This window comes from Tamandua tetradactyla, chromosome 13 (assembly GCF_023851605.1).
Source record: "Tamandua tetradactyla isolate mTamTet1 chromosome 13, mTamTet1.pri, whole genome shotgun sequence".
Taxonomy (NCBI): Eukaryota; Metazoa; Chordata; class Mammalia; order Pilosa; family Myrmecophagidae; genus Tamandua; species Tamandua tetradactyla.
Window position 1 is genome coordinate 80360430 of NC_135339.1, and position 24939 is coordinate 80385368.

At 34.0% G+C, this 24939-nt stretch overlaps 1 protein-coding gene across 13 annotated transcripts in view; it reads right to left on the reverse strand.

Annotated features, from left to right (window-relative positions):
* The window catches only part of RAB11FIP2 (RAB11 family interacting protein 2), a 64523-nt gene that overhangs the window by 13170 nt on the left and 26414 nt on the right, over window positions 1–24939 (reverse strand). For 6 of the 13 annotated variants that reach the window (XM_077126157.1, XM_077126154.1, XM_077126155.1 and 3 more), the window contains exons 4-6: window positions 10328–10373; window positions 4554–4703; window positions 3784–3828 (exon numbers count right to left, since the gene is read on the reverse strand). In XM_077126157.1, coding sequence (XP_076982272.1) covers window positions 3784–3828; window positions 4554–4703; window positions 10328–10373 — 241 coding nt within the window. Of the gene's footprint in view, window positions 1–2; window positions 4704–10327; window positions 10374–12148; window positions 12194–13437; window positions 13571–24939 lie in introns of those variants that run through there. The other 7 variants (XM_077126160.1, XM_077126161.1, XM_077126164.1 and 4 more) reach the window with 7 other exon arrangements.

Consider the following 24939-nt stretch of genomic DNA (forward strand, 5'->3'; position numbering starts at 1 on the left):
TAACAGGGTGATGTGAGGAATAAATGAAATAGTACATAATAATAAATAAGACAGTCTACATAAACACTCAGATATTGCTTTTGCCAACCCATAAGCTTCACCTCCACGAGCAGATGTCTGGATTCCTCACTACTTTTTTCCCAACCACTAAGTAAAGTACCTTACATGGGAGGGCATTCACAAATTTGTTGAAAGAACATTCACTCAAAAGTACTTAGTATCCACTCTCCAAATGACTTTTCAGAACTATTTTCTGAGTATGTAAGTATTATAGATTACTTGCTGCAATATATCTAATAACAGGCAGCCCAAATGTTCATTAAAAGATGAGGAGTACTTATGCACTGATATGTTATGGTAACACTGTTTTGTCTGCAATAAGAAATTTTGAGAACTGAATTAAGATTAAATGCTTTAATCAACTATAAATCAATAATCCTTGTATACTATATAAAAATTGATTCATGCATCAGATTACATAAATTATACAGTTGTCACATTATGCAATGATTACATTACTTTGAGTTTGTACCTACAAAATGTATGCAAGTTTCTAGAGCATTAACTTATTAAGATAAGTAGAATACACTTCAGTTATAAATAATGTTTACAACTTTCAAATACCTGCTAAATATATACATTTCAAGATCTGCAGCATTCTGTACCTCAAAATACAATCTGGAAGTTTCAAAACTTAATAGGCCCAAATGTGTCATCTGTTATAGAGTTCAATTCTATTCTAAGAGTAGGTTTTTCGACAGAATATAAATGAAAGAAAACGTCAACTCTCGTTTAATGCTTGAAGAGCTTCTAACTTCTCACTTAATAAATGAGAGAACCCTTCATATGCAGATTAATTAGTTAAGGTGTTACCGATTGCATATTAAATACTTTTACTGGTTGCACCTGGATTACTAAATTATAAATCTGTGAAAATGGAAGCTTTCAATGTGTGCTGACAGACCCTTACATCTACCATCATGAACCAGCAGCACCAAGACATTTTACCTCCTACTTCAAAGACAGTGAGTGAATGCACATGCTTTATATTTCACTTACACATACACAAGAGGCACTACCAATATCTCTAAGACATATGAACACATGAACATCAAAAAGTTTAAGGTCGATTTACAAATCCCAGGTAGGTTGCTTTTTCTAAAAAGCTACACAGGAAAATAAAAGTTCTAGTGTAATAATTACTGTAGATATATTAAAGACAGCAATTTTTATTTCCTTTAAGATTCTCCTTGTTAAAGAATAAGGACCTTATTCTTCTTTTGGGGGGGTGGAAATGGGGTTGTGGGGGTGGGGAAATTGGTAAAGGAAGGATGTGAGGAAAGCAAGTTTTTCACTAATGAGCTTAATTTTACTTAGGTTTCCAATCATGAAACCCTTTTAAATTACAAGGTAACATTCTCATAGCTGGAAAATTACAACAAAATCTTGACTTACTGCCAAAAGCAATTGATGCAGTCATGTATAATCTATGGATAATACTACATTCATGGGTGGATGGCAAAACTAGGCTCAATGCATAATACAGCAGCAAAAAGCAATACTTAAAAATTTTTCACAAATGGATTATACATTAGTTTATATACAGTTCTAAGATGTGACCCTGGTATTCAATAAATGAAACCTGAAGCAAAAGTGGGAGGACAGTATATTTAATACTTTCAAAGCTGAATTTCAGAATGGGGAGGGTAACTGGGGTCACAAAGCAATACTGTTTTAAAAATAATATCAGAAATATATTAACTATATAATAGAAGCATGTTAGCATAAAATACGTTTGAGACGAATCAATTTTGTTGTTTTAAAAAAATTTTTCTGTTGGTGAAATGTTTTGAGCACACATTATTTTTACTAAACATAAAAGCAACAGCAAAATCTGTTTATAAGTCTTCCTGTGCATTATTTAATAAGTACGTATATTTTATTTACATTTCTGAGCTACTAACAAAATATACCATTAGGATACTTAAAAGTTATATTTTGGAAAAGTAAACTAAGGTCATCTTTTGGCTTTTTATTCTATAATGACAGAAATTAAAATGACTCTGCTTACACTTCTACAAAAACACAGGAAATACTGATATTTACTTGGGAACACATTTCTACCTTTTGTTTTTAGTTTATTAACTGATTCTCAAAATATGTAATAAGTGCTACTCTAGGTCATGAGTGAAAATTCATTAACGTTAGAAGAGGAAATTTCCAGGCAGTGGTAAATATAGATTCAGTTTTCAATACAATACTTGTCACAGATTTAAAAACAGAAATACTGATTCAGTTATAACCAAATAACTCACTATAGATAAGTCTAATCCTTAACAGTTTTTATGTAGGCAAAGAATCTCTCCTTAAAAATGAATTTCCTCATTAAAAAATAGCAATGTTTGAACCATATTTTTAATGAGCTCTATTTTTGTAAAACACCCCCACAATGCAAAACTGACATCTTGATTCATCTATAAAGAACAAATTTGGTCAAAGCATATTCAAATATTTGCAGATACCTATCATAATACTGAAAGCACACGGATTTCGCATTTTTAAAAGTGTAAGAGCCTCAATTATACAAACAGAAGAACCACATGGTAAGAGTTTTGTAATATTTGGTAAAAGTTCATTGAAATGGTGCTATGTTTAAAAAAAATACTAATTACCAGAACCTCAAATGAGAAAATAAAATTCTACACTTGACTTTGAGGTTTATTAAAGAACTTTATAAGTGGAGGGAAAAACTGTCAAGTGCTATTTTTCTTTCTCAATTTCTTAATTTCAGGAAGTTACTTATTTTTTATTTGGGAAACAATTCCAGAATTTAAAAAAGTACATGTTCTCACAGGAAACTTAAAGAAATTCAGAAAATACAAATAACAAGGTATTGTAGCTTATGCATATAAGCTAGACCTAGTATTACCTGATTCAAAAGATTAAAATGAGCCTGCTTTTTAGATTACTTTCAGTGATGTCTTAGTAGAGACAAATTTTAGAGAAAATGCAGTTTGTTAAAAGACTGGGAGAATCTGTAAGTCTTTATTTACTGCTGAATTTTTCATTTTAAATTCAGAAAGATAAAGATACTCTCAGTGCTTCATATTTTAGATGTTTAAGTTGAAAAATAAGCATTAGATGATTAGTAACACTTTCATACTATTGTTTTTCACTCTGAACTTCAGACTAAATTTGTATAAATACATAAAGATATCCATGGAAGTAATCAACATTGTTGGGGAATGGACTTTAAAAAAAAAGTAATATAATTTTGTGATAAATCAATTTCTTAAAGGGTGGGTGTAGAGTAATGTGTAATGTCATGCTTGTAAATATCTGCTCTAAAACCTCACTCCTCCTTTTGTACCTCTTTATTTGGTTCGAGACTTAAAGGCAACCATCTGTTCTATTATTTATGTAACTTGAAACCAAGCCTAATTCTTCATTCCTAGAATATGCCTATCGCTTTATCAGGCATCAAATGATCACCTACTTTTGTTCCTTCAAAATTATCTTCAGACACATTTTGCTAATATTTTCTCTGCTAGTGATTTAAATGCATGCAAAATTTCTACACAATAAATTACATTACCTTACTTTCTGCTTACACCTTAAACAAAACTCAAAATGTTAAGAAAAAAAAATAAATTCAAAGGAGTTCATGCTGACATGAAATTAATATAGTTTCCTAAAATACATCATTCTTTAAAGGACTTTGGGTCAGTACTTTTGGGAAAAAGAGCAAAAATATTGATGCTGGAATAAGATATAGCAGCTCACTTTGAAACCAAACTTCACATAGTCAAGAGTGATTTGAAGCAGCTTCTGAAAAACAAACCATAATAGTAGTAACAATGATTTGTTTGCATTGATACAGCACACATATATTTTCAGATTAAGAAACTGGTATCCCAACCTTAGAGGCAACTGGTCTTTTTAAATGTTCCCAAATCCATGTATATATGAGGTATATGCATGTATTCTATATACAAAGATACATGAACATATATATTCATGTATATATGTATATAAATATAAACTTTTTTAGTAGTTTATAATGAGCAGTATTCTTGCTGCTAAATATGTCTACAAATTGACATCTGAGAGACCAACAACTACAGTATCAATTCTACTTTTTGAGAAATCTATTCCTGAGGAACAAGTCATATACTTCGGAAGATATTTCTAGGCCTCTAACAGATGAGTGGGCCGGCACCAGCACCTAAGTAAATCCCAAGGAACTGCTTATTCACCAAGAAACTGGCCCATTTTCACTTTAAAATTTTATTGAGCTCACTTCAAAAGTCACTCTTTTGATAGTCTTTGCTAATATTTACAGGTAAAATAATTTTTCACAATGACAGGAAATATATATAATGAAACCTGATACTATACTCTCTTTCACTAATGCCGTTTTTCCTTTTTACCTTTTTTTTTTTTCCAAAAATTATAAATGCAGTACAACTGGCTTATTAACTATTGGAGAATTTGCCAGCTTTCCTGGATGGTTCGTATGGCACTCTGAGAATACTGGGGGTCTCTTCCATTACCCGTACAAGGAGATTGTCGATGTAGTCCTCTAGTTCCCGGATGTGAGTGTCTTTCCTCCTAAGGAGCTCTTTGTGTTTCACGAGCTCCTGGAGCACCTCCTCATAAGTCAGACTACGATACCCTGCAGTGGCATCAAAAGGGTTGCTGTCCTAGAACAGAATAAAGACAGTCATTTTAGTAGATAAAACATCAGGAACAGACATTAGGAATTATTTAGAACTTCAACTTTTAGTTTTTCAAACTTTGAATCAAGTTTTTTCCAATCCATGACAAATCAGATTGTCTAGATAGTTCTATGGCAAGGATGAGGGCAGATGCATTAAAGCCTTGATTATAAGCCTAATTCTTTTCCTAATATTAGAGTTTCCTATGATTTAAGACTAAATTGAGGTAAAATATTCTATAATATAATTAAAATCAATTAAAACTAAGGATCTCTGAATTAACTTAAAGGCACTATAAAAAGCAACTGAAAACTATACACTTGGACATGGAACTGCCTCAACTCAACTGTGGCTTGATGGCTTTTTATTGAAGACTATTACTAGAAGTAGCAATTTCAAATCTGCTTTTGCAGTTTGCTATGAAATGTTGAAGGTATTCAGAATTAAATCAATGATCATCTTCATAAGAAGCCCCTTGGGAATGACTTTTGTTTTAACTTAGAGACAGGAAAAGCTTTTTTCCCTTGAGAAACTGGTCTATTTTCTTCCATTACTTAACATCCATCCAATTTATCTTATTTCCCTTTTTGCCCTGGCTATCAGGGAATTCAAGTTAAACTACAACTATGTAAATACTTAAGGTTAGTGTATTTGCATTATTTTTCTTGCATTTCACTTATTTACTTATTTTATTAACTTTATATTATTAATAAAATTTTTTAGACAAAATATAAATATAACCAAAAATAAAAGAAAAAGGCATTGATTTAATTTATTTTTACTATAAAGCATTATATTAATGGCAAATTAAAAGCAAAAAAGAATAACATTTATCAGGAAATTAATCAAGAATTACTATAACCTTGTTTTCTATTTATAATTTGTAGTACTTAGATTTTTCATGATGTAAAATATAATACCCAAATATATATTAGCAATTTTTATGCCCTTTAGTTCTATCATTAAACTTAACTTAAAATGATCTCCATCACTGTTTTCAGAACAGTTCCATTTGGCTTTAAGAAAAATAAACCACAATTTTGTGGCAATTAGTTTACTTGCTTTTAAGAACTAATAGTGTCTAGTCTATTCAGTGTATGGTGGTAAATGTAGAAAGGCTTTTTTTTTAAGCAAGAAATTATATATGTCTATACTGATTTTCAGAGTCCACTTTAATTGTGCTACGCATCTAGGAGTTTTTACCAATAAAGCCAAGGTATAACTTGTTAACCCCTCTGAGGCACTACAATTTTGCAACACCAAAAGGAAGAAGCTAGAGTTCAGATATCAGCTAGCTGCTTGTGTTACCGACACACACCCTATTCCTCAAGGATAAAGAAAAAAATTAGGAATGAAAAACTTCTCCAGTTCCACAGCATCTCTCAGGTGTTACAGAGAACACGGAATGTGCACTAGGCCTTCAAAGATTATGTCAGGCAGAAAACGGGAATGGGCATTTCAAGCAGTGGGCTCTGCTTGTTCAAAGGAGGAAACAAGGTTCAAGGAACAGTGGTCACTAATAGATAATCAGCTGGACTGGGAAACAAAGTACAGGATAGTGAGAGGGAGAAGGAGAAAGCACTGAAAGTCGTAGGTTGGCAAAAGAACATCAAAGATATTTAACGCTATTAAGGCTTTTGCTATAGGAAATAGGATGTCATTGAAGCTATCTAAACAGAGGACTGACATGATTAATATTATGAGCTATGTTCTAGGAAAATTAAAATGGCAATAATGGGTAAAATAATTTGGAGGGAATGAAAAGATTATTTATAGGGTTATTGAAATATTCAATAAAAGGTTAAAAAGAACATCTGCTAGGTCAACAGAATGAAAGGATAGAATACTGAAGGAAATTGAGTTTAATTTCTGTAAGATTTATTTAAAACAACTTATTTTAACATCAGAAACTTGGGACGCATATAATTTATGCATTATATTACCCTCATCTCTAAAAACTTTTCAGAATATTGCTTTAAAACAATTAAATTACAATTCTAGAGACAAGTGTTGGTTTACTTTTTATTCTCTTTTTCCTCAGATCAAATTAATCTTTTATATAAGTTTACACATGCTAACGATTTCACTAGTTTATTTAACCATTCATGAGCAATTTAGATATACAACATAGTAAAAAATCTCTGAAATGCATTCCTATAAAATGTTTATTATATTGAGATTTCTACAGAAAAGACATACTATAGAGATAAGTATACTTTTAAAAATCTGTTAAAAAAAAAAAGCTAAATTTCATGATGTAAATTTCATGATGACTTTAACCAAAATATTTTTACATAGATTAGAGTCATAAACTAACCTGTCTCACTTTCCTTAAATGAGATGGTCTCAAGGTCCCTATCAACCCTAAAATTTCTTGATTTACAAAGTAATTTTACTGAACTGCAATTTTAAAAGTAATAAAGTCCAACATTATAATGTGATTTCATTTTCCTAATAGTGCATTTACTGAAAAATAGCAGTCCTTCTAAGAATTGCAAAGATTAATGAAATTAAATGAAATGACATTCATTAACGATTAATTGACTGCTTTACATTTTTTCTTTATATAACAATAGCATTTATGCAAGTCTTTCTAAACTTGCAGTACTACTGGATAATGTAATTTTAAAAAAATTCAACATTCTTTAAAGATAAAGGATGAAAGATGTGTCAAAAAATTCTTGTTTTGACATAAGTGGTTTAAATTAATGCTATGATATTATATCACAGCATTTAACCTCTCAAAATAATCAATTACTATCTCAATATTATTCAACACTTTAGAACCATGATCTATAATATACAGATCCATTATTTGTCTTATTTTTACCTTCAGAATTATCTAATACTATTGTTTAGAAAAATTTCCTAGAAATATACTTCTTGCCTTTTCAGTAAGTTTTCCATGTCTTTTTATGTGAAAATTTTATCCCAAATTTCTGCATCAAGTTACTGAGCAAGGAAAACATCTTAGAAACACATGTACTATAAACTAGATTCTGTAAAGAATATAAAATAATTAAAACAGCTTCAGGCTTAGTTCTAGCTCTTATCATATATTAGAAAACCATGTAAACCATTCTTCAATGAACAGATATACTCAATAAATATATATCCCCTTCTCTTTGATATAAATTTTTATAATGAAGAGTATTAACTAATATATAAAGAAGAAAATTAAAATATTTTCTGATTATAAAAATTATCTTGCTTAAATAGGAAAATGCTCTGACAAATATAAAAATTATTTTTTCAAAAGATACTTTCAATTTTATTCTTGGAAAAACTTCAAAAATGGGGAAGCCCCCAAACCAGCAGACTCAAATGTAGCCAACAATGGGACTCCTAAGTACTCAATATTTTTCTTACAGTATTACTCCATATAAGATAGCACATATGTTTTTAAGATATTTTCTTATTTTAAAATGTAATGTAAAATTCCTTCCTGCCCACTCCTTCCCTTCCAAAACCAATTCTTTCTCATTTCTACCAAACCTGTTAAAAATTTCCATATGCAGATATAAGAAAACGAGAAGTAGGTGAGAGAATAATAGAACTGTTTCAGTCAATTTTCTAACTGAAATTTGAAATAAGAGTTGTGCAAAAAGATTTTGAGAATTACTAGTGATCTATTTTTACTTTACACATAGTCTAGCCTTTTAAACTAGGAAATGTATATTTTTTACAATATTTAAATTTAAACAAAAGCAAATTACCAGGACTCAAAATAACTGAAAATTTAAAGAAAGGTTGTCCTGGTAACCAAATATTGGTGGGGTACTAACTGACATCCAAGGCAACTAGAGGAGAGAGAGAGAGAGATAAGATGAAGGCTTGGCATTCTCTGATCATCTCATTATTGTTCTAATGAGGAACTTTGCTCTGGGAATATCATCTCAGCTACTTTCACATCTTTTGTCCTACTCCCTTCATCTCCCTTTCAGTTCTTAATTAGGCCTTAAAGAGCTCACACTGCCCTTTCAACTGGCTACTGCTCCTGTTTAAACACTGTGCTTTCACAGACAGGTGTTGGCACTAGCATGTAAGATATACAAACTTAATTATAAAATACTATGTCCAAAAGGGGAAAAAATAACTTGGTGGATGGCTATTATTGGAGAACTTAATGTAAATTACTTCAAACATCTTATAATCTTCAACAAAAAAAATTTGTTCAAATACTTTTCCTCAATACTGACCAGTATGAGGAAGAGTTTTCTCCTCTTAATTGTATCTTGCAATAAATTAACAACACCTAGTAATCCTTTAACCGTCATTTAGAATAGTTGGTATTCCAGAGAAAAGTAATCACACATCAAGGATTCTTTTATCACCTTTAAATTCTTTAACTAAAACAATTTTCACATTTTATTTCTTTAAAGAATTCTAAGGATGCTTTTACAGCAATAAATTACAAGATTTGGAAAACTGTATTTACAACCACGTGGAAATTGTAATTAAGGTTACTTAAAAAACAATAGCTACACATTAAATCGATTTTTTGATGTTGCATTTTGCTTGAGATTAAGTAACCGCCTGATAGAATTCATTTTACTATCTGATCAAAGGCTGATTTCATATATTCTGACATTTCTCGCCAGACTGCCATATTAAAAAGATTTGAGTATTTATGAAACATCAAAACTAACAAATCATTTACATAAAACAGAAAAAAAAAACAGTACAAAGTCATCTGCTTCTATAATGTTTTCTACAATTTTAAAGACAACTACAGTTAAGAGTGGTTTATAAAATAAACCTTCACTCCACAAGGGTTTCTTCTAGGCATATCACATCATAGAAAACTGTGATGTTATTGCTTAAAAAAATTCTTATTATACATCTGGATCACACACACTAAGGATAGATGGTTCAAACAGTAACTACCAGTTTCTTGGAATAAAGGTTCTATTCCTGTTCAGTATGAATTTCGTTTTCTACCATATTTTTGTATAGTAACTTATTTTGTAGGTTTAATATATTTAGAATTGGCTGCAGATGCAATGGAACTTTGAACAGAGAACTAACACTGGACTTCAAAAAGAACTAAAATGAAATTAAGTTATCTGAATCCATGTGAAATATTTGAATTAAGTTAGCTGGTCACTGACAGTCCTGTTAATAAATTTAGTTTTGTTCTGACTAGGAAGCTAAGTCTCCTAAAGATTCTTTGGAATTCTTTCTTGGTTAACTAGATTTCTTGCTAGGATTATTTTCCTATTGTTGAATGTTAACAAGCAGCTTTGTTCTTTCTTCAATCTCTGCCTCAAGAACAACAAGAAAATGTTATATCTTCTCCACAAGCTCTTATTTCATAACTAGAATGTCATGACATTCAGCTTTCATATTAATTTCAAAACAGTTTGCAAACAAAATGTAGATATTCTAAACTGGCTTCAGTTATAACTATGTTTGCCTGAACTATCATCCTATCACATATTAAAGGTAAGTTTAAATTTCCCTTTCTTTCTTTCTTCCCACACTACCCGGCCAGGCTACAATATTCCCATAACTGAGGTATTCATGAGGACTGATGGAGTTTTAGAAATGTGCACCAGAGTGAAAAACGCATGTTCTTTGGGACTTCTTTAGCCCCCTCAGGCACTTACCAGTATTTTCCTGAGGTCTTCATTGCTTGTTGGATTCATATGAAAACTGAGGAATTAAATATAAACATAAATGTTAAAAGTGTAACAGAGTCCACATGGAAGGAAACACATATAAACAGACAATATTTAAACCAACATTGCAGTAACAATTTCCAAAGCCCTAAGCAACACAGAGTGAATTTTAATCCAACACATAGAAAAGAAACAGTATTTCCTCAGCATACTTAAAACATCTACAATTCCAAATATTGAAGGAAAACTCTTCAGTTATCATCAGAACTGAAAAATTGTACATCTAAATATGTCATTTCTAACTATAGGTAAAATAAAAGCAATTTTATCTTGCAAGATATTTTATAAAACTAATTTTTGCATTTTCAAGTATTATTCATTATATACACACACTCTCATTTGCCTTGGGCCTTCTGATATAAAACTATGGAGAAATAAGTAAAATGTGGATAGAAATAATGTAGAATAAAAAAACTGAATCTATATTTTAGAAAGAGCTAGATATTTAAAAAATGAATTTTAAAACATTACCCCACCAAGAAGGAATTCGGATTTGGATAAGCCTTTTCTGTAACTAAATTTGTCATGATTTTTAAGTAGCTCATCTTCAAAATGTAAATACCCAAACTGACCAAAACAAAACAGATTTCTTCCATGTAAAGAATAAGAAAACTTCACAACTGAATGCTATAATCATTTTCTTCTTTGAAACAAGTCCACTATGAAGGGGGTTTTGACCAAAAAGAAGCTAAACATCAAAGCCATCTCATGAGTAAATATTTCATAGCTGCTATTCAAGTTTAATTTTTACCCAGCACTGAAGAGTATTAGCCATTAAAACTTCTACGAAGCATTACTGTCCAAGGAGCATTTTCATTAAATAATAAAAAAGTTAACTGTAAAAAATATATAGCTTCATTTTCAATGAATTATCAAAATGCACTGTGAGGGCAAAATGACTGGAATTCTTGGATGACTTAATAAATTAACTTAAAACTTGAGAGTTTACACCAAAAAATCTAGAAACAACTATAATGTCTGGAAAATATCTATTATTACAGGAACATATCCCAATCTGCAAATCGACAGAGCAGACATGCATGTACAGTTCAACTCCCTCAAGAGAATTGGCCACCTATTCATGTTTTCAGTTGTTATGACTTAAGATTCATAGTACTAGTTTACAAAACTGGTTGCTGACATTTTCTAGAGAACTATTATGGATACATCTCACATTTCAAGAGTTGGGTGACATGGAAAAGAAGAGTGAAGCATTTTAAGAACCTACAATGCAACAGTTATGGCTCTAGGGGGCTGACAAATTTTCTCATGCCTTGATCTCACTTTCTTTGTGGAGTTCTGTATGGTTCTGAACTTGAGTTGCTGAACCAGCAAAGCTTCAAGAGCATGGCAAAAGAATAACTTAACAGGAAACAGTAAAAAGAAAAGCCAAAAAGACATCACATAATAGTACTCTGTCTAGAGTGCTGCAGTAGCAGCTGCTAACACCTGTGGACCATCCCCTCCGATTTTCCACCCAAGGTAGCCAACATAAAGGTCCCTTGGGCTAATCTCATGTTACCTCACTATCTCACAGTACAGTTGTTTATTAGTATCAACTCATTCTGCCACAATCTCTCTCCATTTGATTGTGAACTTCTCAAGGACAAAATGATTTACATTCAGGCATGACAGAGTACCACGGTGGTTGGTAGTAGAATAGAGGATAAGGCCCTAGAGCCAGGAGGTATGAATTCAAATCCTGTTTCTGCTCTATACTTGTTGTATGATCTTGGACAAGTTACTTACCTTTATTGTGTCCTTTTAACGGTTATTGTATCTGGGTCCCCTCATCTGTAAAATGATGATAATAACAGTATCTACCACATAAGGCTGCTACCAATATTAAATGAGTTAGGAACATGTGAAACACTTGGTATGGCTACTAACATTTAAAACGCATTCAATAAATTATTTTTCTTAGTAAACATTTACAAAGCACTTAATTCAGGCCAGGTACTATTCTAGGCACTTTACCAATATTAACTCATTTAATCCCTCTAGCTCTTAAAGTAGGGTTAATACCTTAATTTACTGAGAATTATTATACTAATTTTCAAAGTGAGGTAGCATGCCACAGAGCAGTGAGGTCATATGCCTGCAGTCAGCCAGTCGGTAGTAGAAGAGCTGCCCGGATCTAGAACCTATGACACCCAGTGCTAGTCCGGAGCTCTGCAAAACGGTCTACATAGTAAGCCTGGCTGCACTGCTGAGAAAATGCTGAACACACAGGGCTCACTGACTAATTAGACAGTAAACACATGGGGGGGCGGGTTAGAGGGATGCACTCTAGATAGGCCCATTTTAAGACCCTCAGAGAAAATAAGTATTCTATCACAGCAATTGGTCAAAGAAGGCCTAATTCCTGGAAAATATAGGATTTTAAATTACATGAAGGATAGATTTGGCAGGCTAGAGAAAGAGGAGCTTGCAGACATATGGTGTGGCCTGAGGCTGCTAAGCATGGCATCGCTGCAAATGCTGAAGAGACTGGAATACAAGGCAGAATGGGAAGGAGCTTTTGAAGGGTTTTGATGCAAAAGATCACAATATTAGACCGATTCATATAGCAACAGACAACTTTTGGACAATATCAATTTTTTTATAAATATTAAAATGTCTTATGTTCAGGAGCGTAATCCATCACGTTATATCCTTGAAGAATAAAAGATCCTGTGACTATATGCATTTCAGTGTATGCCTCAGAAAGAAATTATTAAATTAAGAAACAGGAATAATAATATTATATGTATTGTAATGGGGGGTTTTACAGAACATTTATAACAAAGATGTTATCAAAATCACAAAACCAACATGTAATATCCAACAGCTTTAACTGATGGAACTAAAATGAAGTTCAATGACCACCTAAAAAAATACCTGAGAATTCTTCAGAATGGTTCAATTAAACAAGTCACACCTTAAGGGAACAAGGTGTCCAGTGTAGCAAGTCACAGCTACTTCCCATTATTCTACCTGCCTGTTAATAGTGGTCTGAGGCACTCTCTCCAGTTCACCATCCAGCAAATCTGAGCACGAGGGCTCTTTGATTGGGTATTGTCTAAAATCTAAAGGCAGAAACTCTCCCTTGTGGTCTGCTTTATATGCACACATTGATGTGTCAAACACATGATGAACTCAGTCATTCATGGCTGCCTTTTTTCATCTGTCCTGAAGTAGAAAAAAAAAGAGTTAACTGAACTGGATTGAATTAGCTTGGGGAAAAATAAAATGTCTCTATTTATCGAAGTGTGGCACCAATTTGAGATATCTTTCTTTTTGCCTGCTGTCCTCATGTCAGACAAGATACTGAATAATACAATCTGACTGCTCAACTGAGTTGCTGAAAGGTTAAAGAAGAATGGTGTTTTTCATCAGGTATAAAATAAATTGAGACATGCTCACTTTGAAAATGAAGTACATATAAATCTAAACTTCAGAATTAAGAAAATTTAGTCTTAAAATCAAAACTGAAGGAGTCTGGGGTTGGCAGAAGATTTTCAGGTAACTTTAAAACTGATAGTGTTTTACTTAAACATTCTGAAGTTTTTAGGTGAAAGCTTGTAAAACTTCACTTAGTGTTATTTACTAATATGAAAGAATTTTTCCAAGTAAACTCTAATTTTAAAACTTCAAAATAATACTCAGAGGCTATATTTCTAGAATTATCTATATTTCTTTCATAACATCACTTATTCATTTATGCCGAAGTTAGAAAAAAGAATGAATAAAGAAATAAAAACTAAATAGATGAGAACTTGAAATTTCCTTTGATTTCTGCTATGCACTAGTTTTCCACATACAGCAAATCAATCTTAAAGTGATAAAACTAACTGCTGCAATAATTATTAAGGCATTTGCCAGTGGATATAGGTAGTGCTTTGTTTGTTTGTTTTCCACTCTTTTCTCTTTTTTAAACATATAAATAGTCTTTCGGGACAAGAATACCTAAAAAGGGAAAGAAACTAATTAGAATGAAAAAGTATAAAAGATCCTGCAAAGACCTAAAAAAACACAAAAGAACAAAGATCTATTGAAAGTGCTTAAGAGTAAGCTAGTATAAGACAATGCAAACACAACTGTGTGAATTCCTTGCTCTCTAGGATTTTAAATCTTTCAATGAGAAGTCACTTAACAACACTTAAAGCTCTTTTGAAGGCATTTAAAAACAAGTACAGAGTATTATTACACCTTCCATAATATCTCTTTCTAAACCCCATTACTGCCGAAATTATAAAGCAAAGTCTATACCGGTCTACAACTTGATCCCTTTTTGTATTTAATAAGTGAATTCAAGGTATTTGCAAAATCTTGGGGTTGTCCCATCTATAACCCTCTCCCCTGGCTGGGGGGGAGGAGAGAAAGGGAAAGAGGGGGACTAAAGAGACAACTGTCTCAAAACACCATTCTATTCTTTATTGTATATGGGAAATAAGTAGAACTTTAAACTATCACAAAAGAACTGCTGAAATTAATTCTGTTCAAAGGAGAGTATCCTATTGATCTTATTTAACTAAAGTGTGAGAGAATGGACTCGAATGGACCTAGGGCTTCACTTTGGAGACAAATGCATACTGAGAACTGTAACATATTCTAAATAAAACCTTAAAGTGTGAGAGAATGGACTCGAATGGACCTAGGGCTTCACTTTGGAGACAAATGCATACTGAGAACTGTAACATATTCTAAATAAAACCTTTAATGAGACTGAAAAAAAAGGAAGAGAAAAAGATCCCATTTATAGTGGAGAATAATAACACTAGTCCTAAAAACAACGGATATTTATTGAACTTTAACCAGGGTACCAAGCACCGAGTACTTTACACATTAACTCACTTAATCCCTAACAATCCTATAAATTGGCTACTATTTTATTCCCATTTACAGATGAGGAAACAGGTACAGAGAGGTTAGGAAGCTCTCCAAGGTCACACAGTTATTACTAAGTAACAGTGGCAGGGTTCAAAGGCAACCAAACTCCATATCTAGTCCAAGCTCTTCAGCCATAAACTGCACTGCTTCTACATGGATGCTCTCTGTTAAGAGTCCTACTGTGAGCTCACAATTGGTTGGTTTCAAGGAGTCCAATACAATTTCTTAAGGACTTTTCCAACCAGAAATGACTAAGCAAAGTCTTAGGCTTAGAAAGTCATAAAGAGTTAGAATAATGGCTGAACGATTTTAAAATAACTGTGTTCATTATTTGCCATGTGCCCCTCCTGCTCCACTCTGCCCTGCTTCCTGCACCCAGGAGGTTGAACCCTGCAGAGGACACCACCTGGTTTCCTTGCCCTTGAGCTTCTAGTTATACTCTGCCACTGAGAGACACCTGCAGGAGATGGGAAAACAGAAAGGAGAGGCAGGGTATTTAGCCCATCTCTAACCCCATCTCACCACTCCCGCAATCCCTCCCTGTTGGGCTGCAGGTTTTCATAACAGCTCCTCTCCATACAGCAGCAGCTGTAGCTACAGCTGTTTCTTCACACCTAAGCAAGGTCCTCCCTTCCAGACATTGCTGATTCCTGGTGCTACACTCTCCCTCCTTGGTGTCCTTAACCCTGGCCACACCTCTGTAAATAGTCTCTACATTAAACCACCTTTGGTTATCTCTTTGGAGTGTGCCACCTGTTTCCTGCTGAGACTCTGCTACAAGAATACACAATAAATGCCACAAGATATTCACTTAATAATTTAAAACGGTTTAGGACAAAGGTTCATTCTATTTTCCTTTCAAAAAGAAAGAAGAACCAAAGAAAAACAATATATCATGATTACTCACATGAATTATCTACACTTACCTTTTCCCTTCAATTTCTGATTTAGGCTCCACAACTACTTATTTTAACACTTTTTTCCTTTCCCAAAATATACATAGTCTCCTACCTTGCAAACCCTAATTCCCTGCTAGCCACTGGCAGAAATCATCCTGGCCTTCGTTTAACAACACTTTTCACAGCCACAGAACTAGAATATTTTACATTCAAAATTATCTTCAATTCAGGACTCACATTATTAAAGATTGATTACTCCTGCAGTTTTCAAATGGTATAATTGCTTAAAGTAATTCTGGTTTGAATGACACCACCCCATATTCACATAGTGCCTTACAGTTCACAACACATTTTGAAAAACAGAATTCTCTGGCATGTGTCTAAAGGAACAGTAATCAATAAGGTATGAGAAAAGTAGTGTCAGAAGTGTTTCACTTCTAAGATCTCTTACAATCAAAATACCATCTGATCAATCGTCTCACTTTTTGATTCTCTCACTTCCTCACACAAACTGGATCTGCTTTGTGGACTTCCACTCCATCTCCTAATCCATTTCTATTGGCTCACCTCTCTCCCCAGAGCATATTTACAACCCATCACCCCTGGTACCTTTTTATTTTGCCAATCTCTATTCCCTCCCAGGTGAACCTTGTGGACTGTTACTCTCACTCACTCACCTTCTATAATCTTCAACATATTTCTACCACCAATACTCATTGCTTTTTCCATGAAAGGTTACTAATAATATTTTTTTACCGAAAGCAATAGCTGTACTCTCCTTCACCTCTCAACTCCATTTCATACCAATGACTTGTTTTTCTCTCTTCAGTGATATCTGGTAGCTTGAATTTTCTCCTAAGTTTCCAATTACTCCTTTTCTTTGTCATCTTCCTCTTCATACCCCTCAAGTGGAAAATAATGGATATTTGTTCGGGTTCTGTTTCCAGACCTCTTTTTCTGCTTTACCTTGGTGATTTCATATTCTTATACTACTTTACCATCACTATAAATGGATGACTGCTACATTTTTTATCTTCAGCCACAATATTTTTATCTTTTATGACACTACCTTTACAGATGCCTGTTGAGTATCTCAAACAGGATATCCCACCTGTACCTAAAATTGATACATTCTAAACCAATCATCATCTTGTCTTGCAAATCATCTCTGTCTGGTTTTACTCCTTCTGGTACAATTTATCTCCTGGTACCCAAGGTGAAACCTTGGAAACCTCCCTGACTCAAGCAGCCCTCATAAAAAAGCCAACTTCTCCCCATCCAGCTTGCATATACAGATCTCTCATTTCTTCCCAGCCGCTCATTTTCACTGCTCACTTTCTGATATCAAGAACACATTAACTAGACCCCAGCAATAAATAGCTTATTAGCTTCTGCCAGTCCTTTCTTATTCAATCCAGCCTACACCTCACTCCTGGATATGGCATTCTAAAGCTCAAGCTAGCCTCAATATTCATCTGTAAAAAATTTTTGGCCTCCATCTTCCTTCAGAATAATGATATAATTCTTCAGCTAAGCATCTGACCCACTTTACCTTTCCTGATTTATGGCCTACCATTTTAGTGACTAGGGGCAACTTATTTAACTTCCTATAAATTTCATACATTTTCAAATTTTAGAAACAGAAATGCTACCACCTATTTTAAAGAGTTAGGAAAAAAATAAATGTGAAAATGTTTTATATAACAAAGTGCTATTTAAATATATGGTATAAAGCTTTACCTTTTATGTATGTACCTTAACCTTGCATTCCCTAGCTCTCCAAGCCAGCTGGAGGAAGAAACCACATTTCATTAAACTTTCCAGTCCCCACCAACTTGCAGAGTGCCCAGGGCACAGTGGATGCTTAACAAATGCATACTGAACAAACAGCTTAATGAAAATTTATAAAAACTCGACTGATTGTTGACCAAGTAAATCTGTAGCTCAATAAAAGTTTTCCCAACAAGTACCAAGTTCCCAATAGTGTAGACAATCATCTGTTCTCTAGATAACAAAAACTATTTATATCTAAACTTGGTGGGTTTATCAGTGGAATGTTTTTCAGTTCTTTCTAAGACAGGAAGAATTATTCCAATATTTGCAACTGCCAATAAGAATGTAAGTAACTAAGTTTTCAAACTGGCGGACTCTCAATAAAATCACTTCAACTAACCAGTTTATCTAGTACAGTTTAAGTATTTGACTACAATACAGATTAATATGAAATTGCTCTGGTAAATTCAGAAACAAGTTATTTATTCCAGAGAGGTTATCTGTCAAAGGAGTTTAAAAACTGATGTTATGTCCCGATATATCCCAGAGTAATTTGGGCAGTGAAAAAAAAAAGTTTTGCAAAGTCTCCTTTAGGGACTGGGGAGAAAAGAGGAAATATTCAACTTCCCAATTTGGAGAAATCCTAATATGCTTGCAAGCAGTGGGGACAACCAAATCAATAGGCTGAATCCTTAGATCTTGGGGTTTGCCCCTATGAAACTTATTCCTGTAAAGGATAAGCTAAGCCTACTTATAATTATGCCTAAGAGTCACCTCCAGAGAACCTCTTTTGTTGCTCAGATGTGGCCTCTCTCTTCAAGCCAACTTGGCAGGTAAAATCAATGCCCTCCCCTCTCCACCCCCCACAACCCGGGACATGACTCTCAGGGGTGTAAATCTCCCTGGCAATGTGGGACAGAACTCCTGGGATGAGCCAGGACCTGGCATCATGAGATTAAGAAAGCTTTCTTGACCAAAAGGGGGAAGAGAAAAATGAGACAAAATAAAGTTTCAATGGCTGAGAGATTTCAGAGTCCAAACATTATCCTGGAGGCTATTCTTATGCATTAATATAGATATCAGTTTTTAGTTTATGGTGTACTGGAATGACTGGAGGGAAGTACCTGAAACTGTTGAGCTGTGTTCCAGTAGCTTTGATCCTTGAAGACAACTGTATAATGATATAGCTTTAACAATGTGACTGAGTGATTGTGAAAACCTTTGTCTGATGCTTTATCCAGGATTTAGACAGATGAGTAAAGAAATATGGATAATAAATAAATAAATAGGGGAGATAAGGGGTAAAATAAATTGGTGGTCAATGAAAAGGAGGAGTAAGGGGTATGGGATGTATGAGTTTTTCCTTTTTTTCTATTTCTTTTTCTGGAGTGATGCAAATGTTCTAAAAATGATCATGGTGATGAATATAGAACTATGGGATGATATTGTGAGCCACTGATTGTACATGTGAAAATTTGTCAATAACAATATTTAAAAAGAAAAAAGAAAAGCAACAACAAAATATTTTTTTAATGATCCTCTTTTTCAAAGGCTCTAGAAACTGAAGTGTTCCAAAACAAAATTCCACTATGGTAATCATAATCACTGGTACATTCCAATTATGTTTATAGCCCATGCAAACAGGGATTAAGAAGCAAGGTGAAATTCACCATTGCTTTTCTTCTTTCTTTTTAGATAAAGTAAAAAATCAGTACCAACTGAAATTAATGATTTATAGATTAAAATACTACATTACCTCTCATGGGACAGGGCATGCACACTAAACACCTGGATGACAAAACAAAACCTAACACATAAATGTCTATGGGGATTAACAGTAATTTACTTATTTGTATTCTCACAGGATATCTTATATGAGATCTCACAGGCAAGACAATTAAAAATTGTGGTCAGTGACATCAAAGATCATGGACAGCAAACTCAGACTAGATGCTTTTCTATCATGAATAATAGTGAACATTTTGATGGAAGCCCTAAAATTTGATAATCTAAAGACCTCTATGAAATTAAGGCATGTTTCATCAAGAATATAGTATTCAATCCAAGTTTAACTCACTATTTTCTTCTGGCGATAATCAAAAAGAAACAATTATTGCAATGAGAGAAAAAACGATTCACAAATTTCCAAACATTAGCTCCATGGATTCCAAAAGTTCTCCAATAATTTAAAACCAAGCTTCTCAGTTTTTTGTTTCTGTAGTTCTATACGGCAGCCTGAGAAAAATAAATCTGGTGTCACATGCAGAATTTATATGCTATCTCATTTTTAACTTAAAAATTCAGATGGATCTTTGTATTTTATTCCATAATATAATCACATATCTCTTGAAATAAAAACATTCTTTCTCCCTAAAGCTTCAGAAGTCTGTGACTCTGGGAAGTTGTACTGGGTTTACCCTGTTGTTCTGAGTAGATCCGGGTCCACTGCCTGCCAGTTATCCATAATCTTGGGTCTACACCCCAAAATTAGAAGGCTAGCATTAAAAAAGACATTCTTGGAGATCAAGAGCTTGTTTTAATATGACCATGCAATAAAGCAATATATATGCTGAAAAGGAAAATTTTATTTTGTATAAAAATACATCATCCAGGACTTGAAGGACGTAGGTAGAGGACAGTAGACTGGATTCACCCCTGCTCTGTGAAACAAGAAGAACCAGGACAGAAAAAAATGACTGGGACTACAGTTACAGTGTGTGAGTGATCTAAGAGGATCTTCTACATTTCATAGGGAAGCTCTGAACAAAGGAAGCGGGAAATTGAGATAGGAAAATAGGGTGAGTCTGTTCAGCTGTGACTCAACCAGGGGCAGGGGTTGGAGCGCGAGGAAGTGCAGGTCCAAGGGAGCAGACCGTCCCTCTACTCCACTCTGCCCTAGTAGCTAGCTTGGGAAACCTCCCCATGCAACTTCATAGCCAGCAGCAACATAGGGAACCTAGAGGTGTGCTTAGTTACCCATGGTAAAAAGTCACTCTGCTGGGTGCTGAGATCAGCAATCCCACCAGGTGCCACAAATAGCCATCCTGTTGGGCAATGTGAATGGAGGATCCGGTTGGTACCAGGCATTGTGACCACCTGCCCTACCAGGTGGTGTGAATGGCTGCTCTGTCCCATGCACTGGGACCACCCGCTCTACCATGCCCCGGGAACAACCCCCAGTCACACACACCATCTTACTCAGTTGGCTGCCTCAAATAGGGGAGACACAGGACTGAGGGGAAGAGGTGGCTCAAGAGCATCATCTGCTGGAAAGAAGCAGTAAGTGCAATCTGGCAAACTCCCTATCTACTCTTGTGTTCTTCCTTCTGTGGGAACATGTCTGAGTTCATTCCCAATATATCTTGGGGTGTCTCCTTTCGGCTTTGGTGTATACTACTGTTGAGGAATTTTTTTTATTTTTGCTTTTTGTTCTGGTGCATTGGCCAGGAGTTGAGTCTGGTTCTCCAGTGTGGCAGGTAAGCGTTCTGCCATTGACCTACCCATGCATCCCCACCTACCTTTTAATAGACCCTCAAATAGAACTGCATCCCATCCATGAGATATGTACCGTGGTTTGACAGGGAATCACTGACATACCAAGTACAAAGGAGATCTTCAAAACAAATTCAACAAATACAAAACCTTAGATGAGTGGTGGAAATCAACTTGCAATATAACCTTATTAAGATAACCAAATGTCCTGAACACAACAGAAAATGACAAAGCATGTGAAGTTTTAGCCAGACATGGTCCAGTCAAATGACCAAATCAAATCGTAGAGGGAACATAAAATTTGGAACAAATAATCAAAGTTGTTCATCAAGAAGATATGAGAAGTGCATAAAGAATTATTTGAAAAAGACAGAAAAACAGCAACTCTCACAAAGATGAAAGATACTGTAGACCAATTTAGATATACTAGAGACACATGATACCAGATTCAATGAAGCAGAAAGAAGAATAAGCAAGCTAGAAGATAGATCAATTGAACTCAAGTGCACAAATGAACAAATGGCAAGAAAGATGGCAAAAATGGCAATGGATTTCAGGAAAATGAAAAGACAACATCAAACACACAAAGATAAGAATCACTGGTGTCCCAGAAGTAAAAGAGAAGAGAAAGGGCTAGGAAGATTAGCTGAAGAGATAATGGGAGAAAAATTCCCAACTATTATAAAAGACACAAATAGGCAAATAAAAGAATCTCAACTAACCCCAAATAGAATAAATCCAAACAGGCCTACACCAAGAAACATACTAGTCAGATTGTCACATGTTAAAGAGCAGCAGAAAGTTTTGAAAGCAGTAAGAGAAAAGCAATTTACTACATTCAAGGAAAACCACATAAGACTGAATTTAGACTACTCAATAGGCACCATGGAAGCAAGAAGGCATTGGGATGATATATTTCAGATCCTGAACAAGGAAGGCTTCCAAGCCAAGAATTCATTATCCAGCCAAATTGTCCTTCAAAATTGAGGGAGAGATTATATCTTCTCAGACAAGCAAAGGCTGAGGGAATTTGTCAACAAGAGACCTACCCTACAAAAAATGCTAGAGGAAGTCCCATCAGCTGAAAAAAAAAAAGGAAGGAAAGGGAGGTCTAGAGGAGGGCACAGAATTGAAGAGTACCAGTAAGGGTAATATAAAGGATAAACAGAGAGAGAGGGGAAAGAATATACAGAGCTGACAAACAGATGTAAAGGATAAGATGGTAGATTCAAGAACTGCTTTTACAGTAATAACTTTGAATGTTAACAGACTAAACTCCCAATCAAAAGATACAGATTTGGAGAATGACTAAAAATATGATCCACCTAAATGTTGTTTGCAAGAGACACATCTTAGACCCAAGGATACACATAGATTGAAAGAGTAAGGATGGAAAAAAGATGTTCTATGAAAGCTATAACCAAAAGAAAGCATGAGTAGCTGTATTATTATCAGATAAAATAGGCTTTAAATGCAAAGATGTCACAAGAGACAAAGAAGAACCCTACATGCTAATAAAAGGGATAATTCACCAAGAAGAAATAACAATCATAAATGTTTATGCTCTCGATCAAGGAGCTCCAGTGTACATGAGACAAACACTGGCAAAACTGAAGGCAGCTATAGACAGATCAACAGTAATAGTGAGAGACTTCAATACACCACTTACTACTAAAGACACAACAACCAGACAGAGGATCAAAAAAAAAAAATAGAGAATTTAAACAGTGCGATAAATAAATTAGACCTAATAGACATATATAGATCATTACACCCCAAAATACCAGGATATATATTCTTCTCTAATGCCCATGAATGTTCTCCAGGATAAATCATATGCTAGGACACAAAACAGGTCTTTATAAAATTTAATAAGATTGAAATTATCCAGAGCACTTTCTCTGACCACAATGGAATGAAGCTGGAAATTAATAACCACCAAAGAACCAGAACTTTGACAATTATATGGAGATTAAACAACACACTCTTAAATAATCAGTGGGTCAAAGAAGACATTTTGTTAGAGAAATTGGTAAATATCTGAGACGAATGAAAATGAGAATACAGCATATAAGAACTTATGGGATGTGGCAAAGGCAGTGCTGAGAGGGAAATTTATTGTCCAAAATGCCTTATATTAAGAAACAAGAATGAGCAAAAATTGAGGACTTAACTGCTCACTTGGAGAAATTAGAGAAGGAACAGCAAACCAACACCAAAGGCAACAGATGAAGAGAAATGACAAAGATTAAAGCAGAAAAAAACAAACAAACTGGAGAACAAAAAAGAAAAAAATAGAAAGAATAAACAAAAACAAATGTTGGCTTTTTGAGAAAATCAATAAAATCGACGGACCCCTAGCTAGGCTGACAAAAAAAGAGAAAGGATGCAAATAAACAAAACAGAAATGAGTGGGGGGTCGTTACCATGGATCCTGAAGAAATTTTAAAAATCATGAGAGGATCTATGACCAACTATATGCCAACAAACTAGACAACTTAGATGAAATGGACAAATTCCTAGAAACACACAAACTATCTATACCGACTCAAGAAGAAATAGAAGATCTCAACAAACCAATTACAAGTAAAGAGATTCAATCACTCACCAAAAATCCTTCCACAAAGAAAAGCCCAAGACCAGACGGCTTCACAGGGAAATTATATCAAACATTCTAAAATGAACTAACATCAATCCTGCTCAAATTTTCCAAAAAAAAAGAGGAAAAAAAAATGTTACTTAACTCATTTTATGAAGCTAACATCATTCTAATACCAAATCCAGATAAAGATGCTACAAGAAAGGAAAACTGCAGACCAATCTCCCTAATGAATATAAATGCAATAATTATCAATAATATACTAGCAAATTGAATTCACCAACACATCAGAAGAATTACACATCACGACCAAGTGGGCTTCATACCTGGAATGCAAGTGTAGTTCAATACAAGAAAATCAATCAAGGTAATAAAGCACATCAACAAATCAAAAGGGAAAAAAATCACATGATCATCTCAATTGCTACTTAAAAAGCATTTGACAAAACTCAACATTCTTTGCTGATAAAACACTTTGAAAGGCAGGAATTGAAGGACACTTTTTCAGTATTATAAAGGGTATATATATATATATATATATATATATATAAATACACACACATATATATATATACATATATATGTATATATATATATATATATAAAATCTATAGCCAGCAACTGGCTGTGATTGAAATTATTGTGAGAGACTGAAATTATTCTCCATAAGATCAGGAAGGAGACAAGGATGCCCCCTGTCACCACTATTTTTCAACAGTGAACCATAAGTCACAGCTAGAGCAATTAGGCAGGAGAAAGAAAGTAAATAAATAAATAAATAAATAAACAAACAAACAAATAAATCCTTCCAAATCAGAAAGGAAGAAGTAAAACTTTCATTATTTGCAGACGACATGATCCTATACTTGAAAAACCTTGAGAAATCTGAAACAAAGTTAATTGAG